This window comes from Bos javanicus, chromosome 11 (assembly GCF_032452875.1).
Source record: "Bos javanicus breed banteng chromosome 11, ARS-OSU_banteng_1.0, whole genome shotgun sequence".
NCBI lineage: Eukaryota > Metazoa > Chordata > Mammalia > Artiodactyla > Bovidae > Bos > Bos javanicus.
In genome coordinates, this window is record NC_083878.1 from 82,726,692 (window position 1) to 82,747,840 (window position 21,149).

At 38.5% G+C, this 21,149-nt stretch overlaps 1 protein-coding gene across 2 annotated transcripts in view; it reads left to right on the forward strand.

The window, feature by feature from the left end:
* NBAS (NBAS subunit of NRZ tethering complex) overlaps positions 1 to 21,149 on the forward strand; it is a 335,203-nt gene that overhangs the window by 125,003 nt on the left and 189,051 nt on the right. For both annotated transcript variants that reach the window (XM_061433269.1, XM_061433270.1), the window contains 4 exons: positions 5,488 to 5,641; positions 12,850 to 13,035; positions 13,645 to 13,818; positions 18,369 to 18,502. In XM_061433269.1, coding sequence (XP_061289253.1) covers positions 5,488 to 5,641; positions 12,850 to 13,035; positions 13,645 to 13,818; positions 18,369 to 18,502 — 648 coding nt within the window. The remainder of the gene's footprint in view (positions 1 to 5,487; positions 5,642 to 12,849; positions 13,036 to 13,644; positions 13,819 to 18,368; positions 18,503 to 21,149) is intronic.

Here is a 21,149-nt window from a genome sequence, read left to right on the forward strand (position 1 = left end):
TTTAACAGCTTGACTGTACTCAAGGTATGTTAAAAAATTTAATGAAAAAATATTGAATGGCTACCAAGGAGTTATTCTACAAGTGGTCCTTATGTAACAGCTCTTCTCATTCTGAGGTATTCCTTTTTGGTCTTTGACATATACAGGTATGTTTTTCATAGCTGTTATTGTGGTATGTGTGCAGTTTTGTTCTTGATTCAGTTTTGATTTTCACTTTTATAAGACTTTACCGTGGAAAGCCTCAGAACATTGAGGCATCAAGTTCTGTAGAAGTGGGTGGGTGATGAGGTGTGGGGCTGAAAGCCCGTACAAGGGGCATTTGAATCCCTTTATTGCCTTACTCTTCAAAGTCAGATAAATGCTCATTGCTCATTTTTACATTTGATATGAGTCATCTTATATTTTTACATTTTTTTAAGCTATGTGTATGAACTGTCTGATAAATGATAAATAAAAGCCCTAAGCAGTAGTGTGATCATTGCAAGTGAAATTTGGGACTTTCTTCATGTTGGCACTCCCCCTTCATTCTGTATCTTTCGCTGTTGATATCTAAGTGCATAGCATATCTAACTCCTAGTTAACCTTTTTCACTCTGATGAGTTTGGTTATAATAGCAATCGAATGCCGTGTGTTTTTGCTGTTACATGCTTTAAAATTTTTTTTTTTTATTAAAGTTCTGTGTAGTTGCAAATAGATTAAAAGTTTAAGATTTTCTGCAAATTTTGTTAAAAAAACAACAACCATACTCCTTTGTTCCCCTTTTTTTGTATCCTGCCCTCCTGAAGCAACTACTTTGAATTCTTTTAAAGGAATGTTCTATTATTTACTCCAGTCTCTGAATAACAGAATTGTATAGCTACTTGGAAAACTCAGCAGTGGCCACAGGACTGGAAAAGGTCAGTTTTCATTCCAATCCCAAAGAAAGGCAATGCCAAAGAATGCTCAAACTACCACACAATTGCACTCGTCTCACACGCTAGTAAAGTAATGCTTAAAATTCTCCAAGCCAGGCTTCAGCAATATGTGAACCGTGAACTTCCTGATGTTCAAGCTGGTTTTAGAAAAGGCAGAGGAACCAGAGACCGAATTGCCAATATCCGCTGGATCATGGAAAAAGCAAGAGAGTTCCAGAAAAACATCTATTTCTGCTTTATTGACTATGCCAAAGCCTTTGACTGTGTGGATCACAGTAAACTGTGGAAAATTCTGAAAGAGATGGGAATCCCAAACCACCTGATCTGCCTCTTGAGAAATTTGTATGCAGGTCAGGAAGCAACAGTTAGAACTGGACATGGAACAACAGACTGCTTCCAAATAGGAAAAGGAGTACGTCAAGGCTGTATATTGTCACCCTGCTTATTTAACTTATATGCACAGTACATCATGAGAAATGCTGGACTGGAAGAAACACAAGCTGGAATCAAGATTGCCGGGAGAAATATCAATCACCTCAGATACGCAGATGACACCACCCTTATGGCAGAAAGTGAAGAGGAACTAAAAAGCCTCTTGATGAAGGTGAAAGTGGAGAGTGAAAAAGTTGGCTTAAAGCTCAACATTCAGAAAACGAAGATCATGGCATCCAGTCCCATCACTTCATGGGAAATAGATGGGGTAACAGTGGAAACAGGTCAGACTTTATTTTTCTGGGCTCCAAAATCACTGCAGATGGTGACCGCAGCCATGAAATTAAAAGACGCTTACTCCTTGGAAGGAAAGTTATGACCAACCTAGATAGCATATTCAAAAGCAGAGACATTACTTTGGCAACAAAGGTTCGTCTAGTCAAGGCTATGGTTTTTCCTGTGGTCATGTATGGATGTGAGAGTTGGACTGTGAAGAAGGCTGAGCACCAAAGAATTGATGCTTTTGAACTGTGGTGTTGGAGAAGACTCTTGAGAGTCCCTTGGACTGCAAGGAGATCCAACCAGTCCATTCTGAAGGAGATCAGCCCTGGGATTTCTTTGGAAGGAATGATGCTAAAGCTGAAACTCCAGTACTTTGGCCACCTCATGTGAAGAGTTGACTCATTGGAAAAGACTCTGATGCTGGGAGGGGTTGGGGGCAGGAGGAGAAGGGGACAACAGAGGATGAGATGGCTGGATGGCATCACTGACTCGACGGACGTGAGTCTGGGTGAACTATAGGAGTTGGTGAAGGACAGGGAGGCCTGGCGTGCTGTGGTTCATGGGGTCGCAAAGAGTCAGACACGACTGAGCGACTGAACTGAACTGATAGCTACTTTTTGATGTTTTTAGTCATGGCCATCATCTGTGGACTTGCTTCAGTGGAAGATAGTGGTTTCGTTTCTTTTGCTCCATATACTCCTTTCCTTTTTGAGCATTTACGTGACCCCCCCCCCCCTTTAATCTTTTACCATCATTTCAGTGTAATTTCAGCTTAATGCATGGTATATATCAGCCATATTTAACTAGAAATCCACAGTTGGCATGAGTAATGAGAGATTGAAGACAGAGATAAGTTGAAAAAGGTGGGAGATTGATGGTGGATACAGTAGAAGGAAAGGTGTGTGGTCTTCACTTTAAGACGGTGCTTTTTGAGGAGAGCCCTGTTCCAGTCACGTGATGCTTCCCAATTCTCCTTAGCCTGTGCCTTTTTATGATTCTGAGAAAGAGATAAGAAGGAATAAGGGCATTTCTTCTCAGACAACAGTAAGCTAAATTGTAAGCTAAACTTGCTGTGCTGGGAGTCTTACAACTGTAAAAATGAAAAGCTAGGAAAAGGCTGACAAAAGAGAAGATGTTTTTGAAGCTGATACAGATTTGCAGGACATTTCTTTTTTAATTCATCTATTTTATTGCCTTTCCCCTACCTCCTAACCATTTCTCCCACCTTGCATCTTCCACCTCTGGTGATTACGTCTGGTGATTCTCTGTATCTGCAAGTGAGGTTATGGGATACCTTGTGGCTTTTTCATTTACAGTTGCTCCTTGAACAACAAAGGGGTTAGTGGGGCCTGACACTCTGTGAAGTCAGAGGTTTGCCTATGACTTATAATCCATCTTCCCTCCATACCCGAGGTTCCCATCTATGGATTTGGCCACCCATGGGTGGCGTAGTACTGTAGTATTTACTGTTGGAAAAAAAACCTGAATGTAAGTGGACCCATACCGTTCAAACTCATGTCGCTCAAGGATCTACTGTAATTCTGTCCTCTGCTCCATTCAAGAATACTGAAGGAAGAAAAACATGCCGTTTCTGTATTCATGAAGTGTATCATCTAGCAGGAAAGATGCTGCTGCAATAAATTACTAATATGATGAGTGTTATGAAAGTGAAGTACAAGGGCCGCTGGGAGACCTAAACTTGGTGGAGGTCAAGGAGAGTTTTCCACAGGAAGTGATGTGAAATCTGAGATTCAAAGGATCGATAAGATTTAGCTCAGTGCACCGGTGAGTTTGGCTTATGAGTGAAGGGAGTGTTTTAAGAGAGGGAAGAACATTTGGGAGGCTCAAGACAAGGGCCCCTTTAAGGACTGAAAATAAGACCTGTATTGTTGAAGTGTACAGGACAGAAGTGACACTGGCACCAAGATGAGGCTAGAATATTTTAAGGCAGATGACAGGCTACAAATAGTCATGAGGACGATAGAATCATGTTTCTGTTTTAACAAAGATAACTATTTCCTCGAGATAGCGTGAATTCAGTTTTGACCTTGTTGCATTTGAAATGCCTAAGAGCAAATAGAAGGGCAGTTTTGGTGCTTTCAAGTGAAGTCTGCGTTAGGCGTGAAAATATGGTGGTGAATTTATATTGCAGAGTCTACCAGGAGACCTAGAGAGAATGTAGTGAGAAGACAGGAGAGCAGGAGAATTTGGAAGAGGTAGTATTTAACAGTCGGCTCTGGGAGGAGAGTCTAGCAAAGATGACTGTGAAAAGGAGCAGCCAGAAAGATGGAATGTGCATGACTTGACAGTATGGCGTAACGGCATGGCATGCTGGAATGGAAGACAAGTATGTTTCTAGGAGGAGAAAATGTTCAAATTCACAGTGCTGAGAGGGCAGTAAGTTAAGGACTGAAAACAAAATATCAAAGGAACTCTTAAGTTGCTTGTGGATATTTTTCCTCTGAAATGGGAAGATTTCAGGAGATTGGGTGTGACTTTTATGTTTCAGAGATGAGGAGAAATCACAGGTCAGATGTTAACGCAAGTTGCGAAACTAGTTAAATGACTACCCAGTTTTAACTACAGTAGGTTGTCTGAGGCATGTGGATAAAACACCCAAATATTTGTGAGCTTTGGGTATGGTGAGATACTAGAACAGCTAATAATTCCAATGAAAAGAATACCTAAGTAAATAAAAGTTAAACACCTGCTCTGTGCCAGACAATATTCTCTGCATATTTTATTTATATTAATTTGAAAATTCTTGCATAGTGTTATTCCCCATTTTTGATATGAATAAAATGAATCTTAGACTAGTTTTAACTAATTTTTGCAAGATTTCACAGCTTTCAGTAATAGAATTGCATTTCAGTGCTGACTCCAAAGCACATTCCCTTACATTAGTAATAATTATACCACTTGTTATTTACTGACTGACTTTAGGGACTTCCCTGGTGGCTCAGTGGTAAAGAATCTGCCTGCAATGCAGGAGACCTTGGTTTGATCCCTGGGTCAGAGAGATCCCCTGGAGAAGGGAATGGCAACTCACCCCAGACTTACTTTAGATGAATGAATATCCCTAATGGAACATGGTCTTTCCCTCTATTTATATCTGAAATATCTTAGTTTAAGTTGTTATTTTTTTCTTTTTTAGTTCTTAACCATTGAAGGGAATTGGCCAGCATCATCCTCATAAAAACGCCTCATAATTCATGATCCCTGTGATGTTCTCCCTGTGTACCTTCCTTTAATGTTGTTTCTTTTCCCCTCCTGTTGGCAGGTAGTATAGGGTAGTTCCTAATTTTGCAAATATCAGTGCATTACTATGTTGCTGATACCTACTAAAGTTATATTAGCATCATAAATAAGGCATATTTCTTCTTATTTTTATGAAGTTGGGAAACAAGGCTTTTTAATTTACATTTGGCTCAGAGTCACCTTGGGGTGTCTTTACTGAACTGGGTCTGGCTGGCCACCACAGTCATTGCGATTTAGTTGGCCTGTGGCAGGTACGCCACCATGTGCATTTTAAAGCTACCCAGGGTGAGTCTGATTTTATTTAATACTTGATTGATTGGGGGCGTAATTTTTTTTTTTATTTACTGTCTATTCTGATTTTTTTTTAATTGGGAGAGCTAATAGGAAACTAAAGCGTTCTGCAAATTTCCCATGTATCTTGTGTACCCGTGCATATAGGAAAACACACACAAACACACCCTCCCACAAGTGTGTCCATCCATCCATCCTGCCAGTCTCAGTAACTGCTCTCTCCCTGTCTCTGTCTTCCTCTCTCTCTCTCATAAACTTATTTTCCCCAGCATTTCAGCCAGTTATTAGTTGTTTTTTCTGTGCTCTGCAGAATGGTGGTTGAGCCGAGTCTTCCGGATGAAAGTGAGTTCCTATACACTGCACAGCCCGAGCTGCTGAGGTACCGGAGCTCCCGGCTGGCAGTGGAGGAGGTGATGGGCTGGTACGGGAGCAGAGCAGAGGAAATAGAACATTACGCCCGGCAGGTGAGGCTGCAGTGCTGTGGCAGATGCTCAGCACTCAGTGTGTGTTCTGGCTGCAAATAGCAGTGTTCAAAAATCTTTCTTTATAAAGTATAAGCTGCAAAGTATGTACACACTGTTACAGATTTTCCATGTATGCTTGAATAGGCTTCATAACATTTTAATTTAAAAGATTTTTTATCAACGTTGAAATGCTTGATTTGTCCCCCTGTCATGTTGCAGAAATGTAGTTGATGATTACTTTGCTTTTCAGGAACCCTGTTTGAACTTTTGTTTCTAATGCTTCTCTGAAATCCAAGACATAAGTTCTCTCAGTTTCCCATGAAGCTGAGATGTGTCCCAGCTTCATCAGAGAGGGGTGTGGAAGAGACAGATGAGGGTTGTACCAAAGCTTGTGAGTGTGTGAAGATTGTTCAGTCGTGTCTGACTCGTCGCGACCCCATGGACTGTGGCCTACCAAGCTCCTGTTCATGGAATTCTCCAGGCCAGAATACTGGAGTGGGTAGCCGTTCCCTTCTCCAGGGCAATCTTCCCAGCCCAGGGATTAAACCCAGGTCTCCTTCATTGCTGGCGGATTCTTTAACTATTGAGCCACTAGGGAAGTACCGAAGCTTAGGAGATCTAAAAGAGAATCTCTTCCACTAATAGACTGGGTGACTGCGGATCTGCTTGCTGCCTACCTTTCTAGTACCTTGGGTTTTTTTAGGGGCTTAGATCTTACTAGACTCAGTGATAACCAATAAAATCATCCAGGAGAGACCATTAAAAATCCCACTAATTGAATTCTCTGCAAATGGAAGCAAAAGTTGTCTTCATCCTGGTGGATAGAAGTTGATAGTTCGGAGCCTCTTGAAATCTCATCCAGGGTCTGGCTAGTGGGTGTCTTTTTCATTCTACTTGTAGTCTTGGCTTTGGACCTCCTGTCCTAACATCAGGTTTTCATTTGAAGGACCATTCCAGAAGGTCTGAAGAGCAGTTGCACTGTAGGAAGGAAGAAACCCCTTCGTTTAAACTTCTAGTTAGTGTATCTGTCGTGGCCCTGTGTCTCCATTTGATAGAGTTCTTGAATTTCTGCTTAGTCTAATTTCTGTTTTTTAGTATTCATAGAATTGAAGATGAATTATTTTGGAGCTGATGGGATTATTACAGATCCAGCTTTTTCAAGGGTGGCCAAAAATATATATGATTGACTTTTTCAGGTTTTTGGAAGACTACTGAGGACATTTGAAAATGTTTAGAATTTTAAGATACCAGAATGAAAAGAATCTCTGGAGGGGTTCTGGTCTGATTTTCTATATTATAGGTAGACAAACTGAGATTCACAGAGGAGAAAGTGAACTACTTGCTCAGGGACACACAGTAGCAGAACCAGACGTAATCTAGGTCTCTGCACAGTCTTTCTTATGAAGTCCGTATAAAAATGGACAGTTGCACAGCTCTCAGTGACTGAAAGCAAGATAAATTAACCTAAAAAAGTGGTTCTCAATTCTCAGATCCATAGTATTTTTTTTCTGTAGCAACTATTTTGTGATACTTCCTTATTATCCTGATGTGAGAATCATGGACATATCTCATTTACATAAACAGTCTCCAAAAAATTAACACAGTGACTTAACGGTGATAAATAAAATCTATAAATGCTTCATCATGAATACACTAAAAAAGAGACTGAAGTCTGTGAGAAATCACTTTGAACAAGACAGCTGACATTTGCCAATAGATTGAGGGGTATTGCTGAATTAAACATCACGAATGAAATGTGATCAACTCATGGTAAATTTTTTTTTTTTTCAGGATATTTGAGAAGGTAGGCAGAAATTAGGGCGAGGTGGTTGTGTAGGACTTCCCTGTGCATGGTGGGATGTCTGGCATCCTGGCTTCCACCCATTTAATGGTATAAGTTCCACTAATCCTTAGGAAAGGCAGAATTGCCTCTCACTTGATAACTTAGTACTGTCCCCCTGGTGGACAGTACTGCTCCCGTTAAAAACTGTAGTCTTAGACCAATATCCTGCGTCTGTAAATGACCAGATGCAGGATATTGGTAGGGGTCAGGATATTCATAGGGGTCAGGGTAAGCAAAGCCCTTATTACTTTGCTGATTCATGAGAAACTCAACCTGGTAATAATTGATGAAAGTTATCAAGTGAGTTGAAAAGGTGCAATTTTTGTAGTTTGTATAGGCAAATGTAGGCTGTATACCATGTAGATAGATCCCTTTTAAGAACAAAGTCATCATTTGATTTACATTTACAGGAATTTATAAATACCTATAGTTGACTGTTGTCTCTGGCTTACGAGGAAAGGGATCTTGTTTGAACCAGTTTTGTTGGAGCACTTTGTGGTTTTTAGCTGAACTTCTAGATGTAACACTTATTTTTTGCCTTTTTGAAAATGGGCATTGTTTTGAGCATGAGGTGATATCTCACTGTGGTTTTGATTCGCTTTTGCCTAATTTTAATGATTTTCAACATCTTTTCACATGCCTGTTGAGCACCTGTATGTCTTCTTTGGAAAATGTCTGTTCAGCTCCTATGCCTGTTTTTTAATTGTGTTTTTGTTTTTTGTGTTGATTTGTATGAGTTCTTTATATATTTTGGATATTAACCCTTTATCAGAAATATGATTTGCAAATATCTTCTCCCATTTGGTAGGTTGTCTTTTCATTTTGCTGATGGTTCCCTTTGCTTGCAGAGCTCTTTAGTTTTGATATAGTTCCACTAATTTGTTTTTTTCTCTTGTTTCCCTTGCCTGAGGATAGATCCAGAAAGATTTTGCTAGACTGATATCAAAGAATGTTCTGCCTCTCTTTTCTTCTAAAGGTCTTAGAGTTTCAGATCTTACATTCAAGTCTTTAATCCATTTTGAGTTGATTTTTTTGTATGAAGTAATAGTCTTACTTTCATTCTTTCTCATGTGGTTGTCCAGTTTTCCCAACACCATTTATTAAAGAGACTGTCCTCTCTTCATTGTATGTTCTTTGCTCCTGTGCCATAAATTAATTGTTCATGTATATGTGGGTTTATTTCTAGACTCTCAATTCTGTTTTATTGATTTGTATGTCTGTTTTTCTGCCAATACCAATTTTAGTGTTTAATGACTGAAATTAGTGTTGCAAAATATTTATTCAGGGGTTTAAAAAATAGCACTAACAGAGGAAAAGACCTATACTGGAATGCAAAATGAATTATTTTTTACACTTATCTTCTTTATTTGGTTGTTTTATTAATAATTTATTTTTTAGAGATGTTTTTGATTTCTAGAAAAATTGAGTAGAAAGTACAGAGTTGCCATATACTCCCCTCATCCCCCCACCTATTCACTAGTTATCTCTGTTACTAATATCTTTTATTTGAATGATATGTTACAATTGATGAACCAAGATATCTTAGTGGGCAGGTGGATAAATACAGTGGTACATCCACACAGTGAAATATTACTCAGCTCTAAAAGAGAGGTGAGCAATCAAGTCATGAAAAGCAGTGGAGAAACCTAAAATGCCTCTTCTGAGTTAAAGAGGCCAGTCTGAAAAGGCTGCATACTGCTTGATACCGGTTGTGTGACATTCTGGAAAAGGCAAAATGATGGAGGCAGTAAAAAGTTCAGTGCTTGCCAGAGGTTGGTGGTGGAGGGATGAATAGACAAAACACAGAAGATTTTCAAGGCAGTAAAAATACTCTCTATGTTACTGTAATGATGGGTACCTGTCATACATTTGTCCGAATCCACAGAAAGGAAACACCAAGGGTGAACCCTCATGTAAACCGTGAACACTGAGTGATAACGGTGTGTGAGTATAGGTTCATCGACTGTTACAAAGGCGCTTCCCTGGGGTGGATATTGGTGATGCAGGAGGCTGCATATGTGTGAGGGCAGGGTTAATGTGGGCTGTCTCTGTACCTCCTGTTCATTTTTGCTGTCAACCTACAACTGCTCTAAAACATGAAGTCTGTTAAAAACAAAAGCGGAAAAAAAAAATAGCAGTTTCTGAAATACAAAATTTTGAAGTCTGATTATAATTTCTAGACCTCTTGATTTCTGTTTTAGTGATTAAGAATAATTGTAAAGAGAAGAAAGTGATTTGGTGATGCTTTATTTAGTTGGCTGTATAGTTTCTTTCATCCTTTTAGTTATTTAGAAATGCTCATAATTGAGATACTGTTCTTTAGCTTTGTTTTATGTATCGATGTTTCACGTGGTTTGTGCTATAATTGAAGTGGTATCTGACACAGTTTTATCTTTTTCATTTTTAGAGATTTAATTGATGTAGGACTACTTCTTCCTTTATGCCTATTTGGCTTTTGAAAACTTGTTTGTTGGTTTACAAAAATGTGTACATTTAGTGGTGACATTTATCTAGTAAGGGCTTGGGGTATGTGGTATAATTAGGTAAGTTGTAGTAGATCCTGCTTTAAGGTGTCAGTAGTTTGATTTTCAGACATTTTTACTTTGGTAAGTGTTTTGGAAAGCAACCAATACAGAGTTGATGTTAGAAACCCAGATCTGGATCACAAAATGGGTTGGTTTCAGATTGCTGATGTGCTGCATGTTCAAGCACGTCAAAGTTGTGCTTGAACAAAGTTGTATTGTGTGCATCAGGTTTCTTCATACCTTTTGAGATTTTCTGAGTTTTTTTTTTTTTAAATTGGTATACAGGTAGATGCAGCCTTCTTCACATTAAATGTACTTTTGTTGGGATATTGCCAGATCCCTTCTCTTTTGCCTTATGCCTTCTCTACCAGTAGTTTTCCCTCATATGTTTATTTGCACCACTCTTTTCAATTGAACATGCAGTTCTTCTTCTTCTTCTTCTTCTTCTCTTTTTTTAACTTCCTTATCTGTCAACTCCTGAGTCTTCGAAGGGCTTTGGGTGGATCTGTAATACTGCTTGGAGTTTTTTCTCTGTACTGTGATTGTTTCCTCTCCCCCATTTTCACTCTTTTCTCTCCCCAATGCATCCCTCATTATTTTCAGCAATGACTGTGCTTTGTATTTCGTGGAGAAAGTTGAGAAATCATTTCCATCTGCCCTACTCTTTCCAGCTTTCTCAGAGGAAGAGGGCCCTCTTCTTTGATTCACTGGGACGTCTTTCCTCCCCTGTCCTCTAGGTTCCACACTCCCCACTCGCTGCTCAGGATTGTACCAGCATTCATCTCTCTCTCTGTCCTCTTATCTTCAACCTCTGGTCTATTACCTACTTTCTCCCCCCGACCTTTTTTGAACATAAAGTTCAAGTCATTACTATTTTGTGTGTATATATTCTTCCTGGCTTCTGTTTTAGCTGTCTTCTTTCTATCACAGCTCGACTCAGACACAGCCACTCTGCTCCTGGTAATCACTTTCTCAGTGTTTGCTCATTTCCCTGGTGTTGGCTGCTCCTGCCACTCCATGGAAATACCATCAGTAAGGCCCCCTGTTAGCCTTTTAATGGCAGATCCCCCTCATTTGTTGTTCAGCAGCATTGTCCTTTGACACCACTGCCCCTTCGTCCCTGCATTGTCTTCCCCTTAGGCTTCTGTGATATCATTTCACTCTCTTCTGTGTCTTTGTATGAGCCATTCACAATCCTCTCCTCCATGTGGCTCAGGGTCTTTGACTTGTCCCTTAAATATTGCTGTCCCCTGGGGGCTATTCTTGTCACTAGTGAAGAGTCTTCTGATGCTAGTAATCACTGTTCTCCTAACTAGTTTTCTTATTTCGGTCCAGCCCATTTCTAGTTCATTCATATTTCATTTGTCATTAATTCAATAAACACTTACTGAATATTCTTTCCAAAGTATAGGCCTATTTATGACATGCCTCAGTCAAAAATCCTTTGGATTTGCATTTCAAGGTAAACTGCAAACTCCTTGACTTAACAAATGATGTTCTTTTTTATCCGACTCTTCCCAGCTACTCTAGCCTTGTTTTTCACCCCTTCACTTCATACCTTTTCTTTTTTGTTTTCAGTTTATGAAAATGATTGTACTTTCACAACACTCACGCATCTCTCCCTTTCATGCTGTTCTCCTGCCCTTCTTCTTTGTTCACTTACTAACATCCACTGATTCTTTAAAACTCATATTAAGTGGTCTCTCCTCTGGATGGCTTTATGACTCTCAGGTTGGGCTGCATGCCCTCTTCTTTGAGATCCCAGACACCCTTACTCCACTTCAGTCATTAATTTACCAGATTGTGTTTCCCTATGAGATGGAGATATCTTTGAAAGAAGAGATCTCATCTTACTCAGTTTTATGTTCCTAACATTTAGAATGGTACTCAGTTCCTAGTAGGTCCTCAGTAAATAATCATTATCCTAGGAGTCAAGGAGTAAGTGAGGAGCAGTATAAGGCACTGTGGGTTAAGGCAGCATTAGATGATTTTGCTGTCAATGAGCATATGTCATATTATAAATTGGATTAGGTGATAGGAGTGGAATTGCTGTATGTTGAGCATCTATAGGAAAATTGTTCTTTGTTTTGCTCTAAGAAGGTCTAAATAGTTGTATAGAGTTAGTCATTCATCAAGTATTTATTGAATGTCATATATGGGTGGCATTGTGAAAGAAGAGGTACTGAACAGGAATATGGAAGCAAAACGTTCTTTTGGGGGCAGAATGGTCTAATGAATACAGATTAATTTCACATTATCATGAACTGGTGGTGGTTTAGTCACTAAGTTATGTCTGACTCTTGTGACTCTATGGACTGTAGCCTGCCAGGCTCCTCTGTACATGGCATTTCCCAGGCAAGAATACTGGAGTGCATTGTCATTTCCTTCTCCAGGGAGACTTCTCCACCCAGTGGTCAAACTTGCATCTCCTGCAGGCAGATTCTTTACCACTGACCCACCAGGGGAAGCCCATTATCACTTACTGTTAATATCTATGGTCCCCACACCACACCCCAAGCTTGTTAATGTTTTGAGAACTAAGTAGGCAAATACATGTAAAACAAGCTCTGAAAACTGTAATGCTCTATGAATTGAAGATGATTGTCTTTTATTTTTATTTCAGTATTTCTTGCAGATTATTTAATTCTTTTGAGGCAGTTTGGTGCTGGTATATTTTGTAAAGAAGTCTAATGTTTTTGTACTAAATAAGAACATTATTGATAATGTGATTTTATATAAAATGACTGTAAGAGTTAGATTCTATACTGGAGCTTTTACTTTAGAAAATATGCGAAAGAAGACATAAAACTCAGAGACTTACTGTCTCCTTTCCCTTTTAGGTTGACTGTGCATTGTCGCTTATTCGACTTGGAATGGAGAGGAATATTCCTGGCTTGCTGGTTCTCTGTGATAATTTGGTTACTCTGGAAGCATTGGTTTATGAAGCTGGGTGTGATTTAACCCTAACCTTGAAAGAACTGCAGCAGATGAAAGACATTGAAAAACTAAGATTATTGATGAATAGTGTAGGTTTGATTTTAAAAGTTTCTTTTTTAAGTGTTCCCTATATACTTTGACAAATGTGTATCTCAAAGCCAAAAGATGTAGTAGCCTTCAAACCAGAGAACTTAGTCAATAAAGGAAGGCTTCTTGACTTAAAAAAAATTAAATTTTATGAATAAATTCCTGAAGGCATCCGAAACCTTTCTGGCTGGTTTTGTACCTTCTTTGCCCTTCATTCATGCTTATCTATGAATGACTGCCCCCCTTCCCCCCGCCCCCCTCCCCGCCTCCCAGCTAGGCATATTTAAGTTAGCTGTCATTGTAGTAACCATGTTTCTAAATCTGTCATTATGCTGGGCTGGGGCTGTGAGGCCCTCTAGTGTGTTCATGGCACTAAGGAGATGAGCTGCAGTGAGTGCTCTTGCTGTTGGCTCTGCCAGCCCCAGACAGCAGGTGATTCTCCTGCTGCCTCTTGGGTCCTTAGGAGGCATGAACTGGAGTGTCTGTTAGAGAAAGTGTTGACTTTCATTGTTTGTGAGTCTGGTTATCTTTGATCCTTATGACTTGTCTGTTATTACCAGGTGTTAATATTTAACTTAATGTGTGTGTGTTTTGGTGAAATGCATTTTCAGTGTTCTGAGGACAAGTACGTGACAAGTGCCTACCAGTGGATGGTTCCCTTTCTTCATCGCTGTGAGAAGCAGTCTCCTGGAGTGGCTAATGAGCTGCTAAAGGAATATTTAGTAACTCTAGCAAAAGGGGACTTAAAGTTACCCCTGAAGATATTTCAGCATTCCAAGCCTGATGTAAGTAGAAACGTCTTCAAAATCTCTGTACATTTTTCCCTTAGGAATTATGTTTTATTTACAAAATTTGTAATACTCGGCTTTGCAAGTAATTTCTCTTCAAACCAGAAGAAGTGGTTGTCATTTTATTCTTTAAAAATGTTTTATAAATTGAGTCCAAAAATATTTTGAAAGTTCATCAAATGATGTTTATCTTGATTGATATACTCGAAGTGTATTGACTTTCTACTACATTGTGGAAAAGGCAGTACCAAAAAGTCTTAATATTAATAGTTGAAAGATAATGAATTCTTACCATAGGCAGGCACTTTTCAAGTATTAACTTATTTAATCTTTATAACAATCCTAGGAGGTAGATATGTTTATTACATTAATATTACAGGAAAAGAAAATCATGATATAGACTGGTTAGGCAGTTGCCCAAGGTCAGGGTAAGGAGAGGACCTTAGGTTCGAACATAAATTTTCTAATTTCCCAGCTATGTTCTTAACTATTGTGCTTTACTGTAATACCAATAGAAGAAGAAAAGATTTCTGCCCTTGAAGACCTTCAAAATATTTATTAAGTTCTTTAGGATCTCATAAGGAGATCTTTTGATTATTCTAAATAACTCTTATATTTGCTTAAGACTGATCTACCTGTCTGTCTGTCTGTGTATCTGTCTTTCTATAGGGTTCAGATACTTGTTCAGATTCACTGGTGGTAAGTTGTTTTCTTAAACGAGGCATACTTTTGCAATATAAATAACCTCTTAATTTAGCCATGAATAAAATATGCTGTTTCAAGGGATTAGTGGCTCTCTTTCTATTGGAGGGACTCAAGCAGAATGGCATAGTCCTTTGAGACACTAACTTTGTAGTGAGAGTTAAAGCCTCAGGTTGTGGTGTGAGCAGAAGCCCTTGAAGGCCTCCTCCAGTCCTAAATTCTGATTGGATGTTCTTCTTGTACTGCCTTTGTTAGCAATCTGAAGTCCTCTAAGGTGTATGGTCATAGACCAGTGTAATAAAGACAGAAAGGAAAGCATTGCTTACTTAAGCTCACACAGTTTTAGGTTTCTGGAAGGCCTGTTTGTCAGAAATGTCTCTGTTTATTGATCAAAGTTTTCCATCTTCTCGTAAGCACCTTCCACTTAGTATTCTGATTTTAAGTTTGGGGTGGTGTACTGTGAGCCAAGGGTGGGTTGCTTATGACAGCAGAATGCTAGGTGAGAAGCAGGATGGATTGAATATGAATGTTTTATGAGGAAGAAAGAAATGACTTTAAATTCTTCCCAGTAATCTTGTTTGTGATCCTTCTTCTTTACAGAGTCTTGTAAATCCTTTGTATATAGTCAGCTTTTTGTTGTTTTTACTTGGCAGTTTAGCATGTGCCTTTTGAATAAAACATATAGCCATTTGTTTTTGTTGGAATTTGTCAACATCAGAGAACAATGGTATTTGCTGGGCTCTTCCTTTCCAATCTGCTATCTGTTATCTTTCTGCAATGCAAATTTGATCATATCATGATCTATGCACAGTCTCTGGTGACCTACCATTGTCTGCAGGGTAAATGTTGGGCTGTGGTAAGTGGTGTAGAAAGTTCTTTGGGGTCTACTTTTAGTCTGCCTCTTCAGCCTCATTTCCCTCTACGAAGGCACTCGTTCACTCACACTACTCACCTTTTCACTCTGTCAGGTTCTTTCATGCCTTTTTATGTTCTTTGAGGATGTTTCCTCTGCTTGGGATAATCAAGCCCCTTTCCATCACTTAGAGCTTCCCCAGTGTCTCAGACAGTAAAGAATCCGCCTGCAGTGCAGGAGACCTGGGTATAATCCCTGGGACAGGAAGATCACCTGGAGGAGAGCATGGCAACCCTCTCCAGTATTCTTGCCTGGAGAATCCCATGGACAGGGGAGCCTGGCGGGCTGTAGTCCATGGGGTCACAAAGAGTCAAGCACAACTAAGTGACTAACACTTTCGCTTCTTTTAATTATAAATCCCTACCTATCAGTCAAGATCTGACTGTCATTTATCCAGTGATTCTCATGGAAAATAAGTGTTACGTACAAGTAATTTCCACTCTTGTTTTGCTGTGCCCACCATTCTCACATGGGGATTGCACTATTTCAGGTTTCAAAAAGACTACTATATTTCCAGTTCTCCAATACTCATAGGGCGTGATCCTTCAGGGTCCAGAGTAGAAGCGCTGGATACTTGCTTGGCCCTTCTCCTTGAACATCCGAGACTGTATCCCAGCAATGGGGATATAGGAGATTGTCTGCTTAACGTTGTAAACTCTCAGCTGCAGTTTCCTGCTGGGCTTGGACTCACACTCCTTAGGAAGTTGAAAAGTGCCTCTGGGACTGTGCTGTTCAGTATGGTAGCCACTAGCCATGTATGGTTATGTAAATTAAAATGGAAAACTCAGTTACTCAGTCCCACTAGTTTTTTATGCTGTTCGCAGTATTTTATAATTACAAACTAAGCTACAATGTCCATATTTATTTTGTGTTGTTGGCATATATATATCTTCAGGGTATATTCCTACAAGGGGATCCTGGGCTCTAAGGATTGGGTTGTGTTGGTATTACTGCATTTCTTTACAGATAAGTTGTTCCGATTTACATTTCCACCAGCAGTGTATGAGCATGGCTCTTTCTCTACAACTTTGCAGACAGAATATGTTGTCATATATAAAAATTTTTGCCACCACGATGGGTGAAAAATGGCATTTCAGTGTTGTTTTAATTTGTGCTTCTCTGAATATGTGTGAATTTAATCATTTTTTCTTGTGCTTGACAGGCATTGTCATTTTTGTGAATTGTCCATTCCTACTTTTTTTCTGTTCAGTCTTTTTTCCAATTTTCACTTGGATTTTAGTCTCTTTGTGCCTTAACTTTTAGAAATTCATGCGTATTGGTGTAATTAGTTATTTTTCTGTGGTTTCTAGTGTGAATATTTCACCTAGTTGGTAGGTTATCTTTTGACTTTGTTTATGGTATATTATGTCATGCAATTTTTTTACAGTTCCCTTTATGTAAAATAGGAATAACACCAGTATTATTTACAGGATGTTTTGAGGATTTGTGAATTAATGCACATAAGGCACTTAGAAACGTTACCTGGCACACAATAGTGCTTCCCTGGTGGTTCAGATGGTAAAGAATCTGCCCACAACGCAGGAGATCTGGGTTCAATCCCTGGGTTGGGGAGATTCCCTGGAAGAGGGCATGGCAACTCACTCCTGTATTCTGGCCTGGAGAATTCCATGGACAGAGGAGCCTGGTGGGCTACCCCCGACTGAACGACTAAGCATAGCACAGGCACACAATAAGAAAATGAGAAAAGTTAGCTACTTTGGTTAATTTTTACTGACGCTTTTATTGTGCCTGTTTCACCAGTTTGTCACTTTGCAACCTTAGGTAACTTACTCTTTGTCAAATGTTGATGTCAAATTAATGATTTATTTTGTAATACCTTGAATAAGTATATAATATAAATCCTGTAGCCCAACTACTTTAGAAAACTTTACTTCCCTGGTAACCTCATTGTTTCTTCTTTCCATCCTTTTCTTCTATTCATCTGTTGATATGATTTTTCTACTGAGAAAATACCCTTTTTTGGCAGCTTCTCTTCATCACTTTGCTGGATTTTTTTTTTGTTTTTTTTTTTTGTGAGTTTCTACTAAAATGTTGAAAAGCAGTAGATCTTTATTATGGAAATCATCTGAATCTTATTTTGTTGTTGTAAAGGGTGCTAAGAAAGTACTTTCAGTCTTCTGTTTTGGAGACAATAATATAAGCATTTTACTTTTATTAATTTATTTAATTCTCACACAGTGCTATTAGGAAGATGTTAATATCCCAGTTTTATAGATGAGAAGGGGCTTCCCTGGTAGCTCAGATGGTAAAGAATCTGCCTGCAATACAAAATAAGGCACAAATCTGTTAACTTCTATATCCCAGAAAATACTCTAAGAATGGCTCTTACCCTTTGTGTCTTGCAATGGAAAAGTGACCCTAAATAGCCATCTTTCTGCATCAGAAATATGGAGTATGTTTCAGGATATGAATATTACCACATTCCAATGTGACTTCTTTTGAAAAAAATGTCAGTACTGTTGAATTAAATGACTAATACTTAATGTGTACTGAAAAATAGCAGGTTTGAACATCTCTGAATATTAGTTAAGGAATTTTATATATTTTTTTAATTGAAACATAAAATTTGGCTTTAGGGTTAGAAATGTTGTTTTTAATGAATTGCCTTTTTAATTCACTATGTTTCTTCTGTCTACTTTATCTTGAATGGGTCATAAATTGAAGAATCTGTTTTCAGCAGATGCAAGGCTTATGGGTACAAATTGTCTTTTCTCGCTGATTCTGTAATTAAAATGCAATTTCATTTAGAGTTATTAAAGACCCCAAAAGTCTGTAAGCTAAAAAAAGCCAAGATTTGTTTCTGCAGCTGATTAATTGCACTATTTAATATTCTATTGACAGTGGTACTGGTATATGGCAAAACTGAATGTAAATCTATTGACATTTCACACAGCATGCTTTATTTCTCTAGTTGCAGCAAAAAATCATTCCTGATCAGGACCAACTAATGGCAGTAGCTCTAGAATGCATCTATAGCTGTGAACGAAATGACCAGCTTGCGCTTTGCTATGACATATTAGAATGTCTGCCACAAAGAGGATACGGGTAAGAATCCACAGTGTGCCATTTTTGTGGTTGTGTCTTTTTACCCTAACAGTTACAGTGAAAACGTTGCTTCTCTGAATGTTCATTATAGAGAATTTGGGGAATATAAAATAAATAAAGAAGAAAATGAAATCATATGCAAACCTATTGCCTCAAGATAAACACTTTTCTAGTAGTGTTATGAGAAGTCACTATAATTTTGTCAGCCTTGATAATTATCCTTTAAAAAATAAGCAATATCACTATCACCATGACAAGAAGCCCTTTAAGTAGATAGACAATAATGTGTCTTTGTTTTAAATTGTATTTCTAATTAACCTTTTCCCATATTTTTGGGCTAGCTGTATTTCTTCTATGAATTGTTTGTTGTTGGCCCTTGCCTTGAATAAAACTTTTAAGTGATAATGTGTGGATATACATACCTCATTTTCTTTACATCTTATATCTTTATCGAGATATAATTAGCATTCAGCACCATGTAAGTTTGAGGTTTAAGCATAATGACTTACATATGTTGTGAAATGATTACCACGTTTAAAATAAAACTTTTTTCCTTATGGTGAGAACTTTTAGGATTTACTCTGTTAGCACCTTTCCCATACAACATACTTCAGTGTTAACTATAGTCATCATGTTATATGTTACATGCCCAGTATTTATTTATCTTACAACTGAGAGTTTGTACCTTTTGACCACCTTTATTCAGTTCCCCTCTTGTAACCACAAATCTGACCTCTTTTTTGGTTGTGTTTTTTTGGTATGATACCTCCTGTAAGTGGGATCATACAGTATTTGTTTTTCTCTGTCCGACATATTTCACTTTGCATAAAGCCCTCAAGGTCCTTCCATGTAGGCATAAATGGGTGACTTCCTTTTTTTTATGGCTGAATAGTATTCTATCATGTGTGTATATCACATTTTCTTTATTCTTTCCCTTTATCCTTTGATGGGTACTTAGATTGTTTCTGTATCTTGGGAATTGGAAAACATGCCGCAGTGAACATGGGGTACAAATATGTCTTAGATATAGTGATTTGGTTTTACTCAGATACATAACCAGAAGTGGAATTGCTAGATCATATGGTAGTGTTATTTTTAATTTTTTGAGGAATGAATATACATAATTTTTAACTGGGCTTATGTTTAAGTAGGAATTTACATAATATTCTTTTGGATCATTTAGGTGTATGCAAATCCAATTTGTATTTTCTCTTTGAAAGTCACACAACAATCATTCCTTTAACTAAACTTTAAAAATGTAGTATATATTATAAATTTCATATCTGGAGAAGTTAAAAAAGCACATGGAAGAGCACTGAATGAAAAATCAGTGGGCCTGTCTCTATGCCTTTGTGATGACAGCTGAGTCACTGCTGTGGTTATCAGTTTCCTCGTTTGCAGAATCAGCTAATTAGACAAGAAGTCCTCCTCATGCTCTATTTCTTTTTCTCCCTTCTCTTTCTTTTTTGCTGTCTTTTCTTTCCAAGGAAATATTTGTGTGTGTGTGTGTAATGAATGATAAAAGTCACTGATTTTGCAACCCATTGTGAAATAATTGTTTCATGTAATCTTTCAGTTCAGTTCAGTCACTCAGTCGTGTCTGACTCTTTGCAACCCCATGGACTGCCACATGTCAGGCTTCCCTGTCCATCACCAACTCCTGGAGCCTTCTCAAACTCATGTCCATTGAGTCGGTGATGCCATCCAGCCATCTGATCCTCTGTCGTCCCCTTCTCCTCCTGCCCCCAATCCCTCCCAGCATCAGGGTCTTTTCCAATGAGTCGACTCTTCGCATGAGGTGGCCAAAGTATTAGAGTTTCAGCTTCAGCATCAGTCCTTCCAGTGAATATTCAGGACTGATCTCCTATAGGATTGACTGGTTGGATCTCCTTGCAGTCCAAGGGACTCTCAAGAGTCTTCTCCACCACCACAGTTCAAAAGCATCAATTCTTCAGTGCTCAGCTTTCTTTTTGGTCGAACTCACACATCCATACATGACTACTGCTGGAAAAACCATAGCCTTGACTAGATGGACCTTTGTTAGCAAAGTAACGTCTCTGCTTTTTAATATGCTGTCTAGGTTGATCATAGCTTTTCTTCCAAGGAGTAAGAATCTTTTAATTTCATGGCTGCAATCATCATCTGCAGTGATTTTGGAGCCCAAAATAAGTTTCTCACTGTTTCCATTGTTTCCCCATCTATTTGCCATGAAGTGATGGGATCTGATGCCATGATCTTTGTTTTGTGAATGTTGAGTTTTAAGCCAACTTTTTCACTCTCCTCTTTCACTTTCATCAAGAGGCTCTTTAGTTCTTCTTCACTTTCTGCCATAAAGCAGAAAGTCTGGTCTCATCATTAATAGTACTGAAATCACATGAAAAATTGATGGGGAAGGAATACTCACATGGTAACAAAGTATTACCTTTAGCAGATATTTTAAACTTTTTTTTTGTAATTTCATAAGGGAAATATACATTTATAAAGTTCAAGTCTGACTATTGTCACATTTGATCAAGTTATCAGAAATGGCATTACTTAGAGTCAGATAGCCTAGCAGTATGTGCCTCCTCGTGAGAAGCAGTATGAAGTAAAATTATTTACTCTGAATCTAATCAGTACTTTAAGCTGGACTTCTAGTTTACAGTAA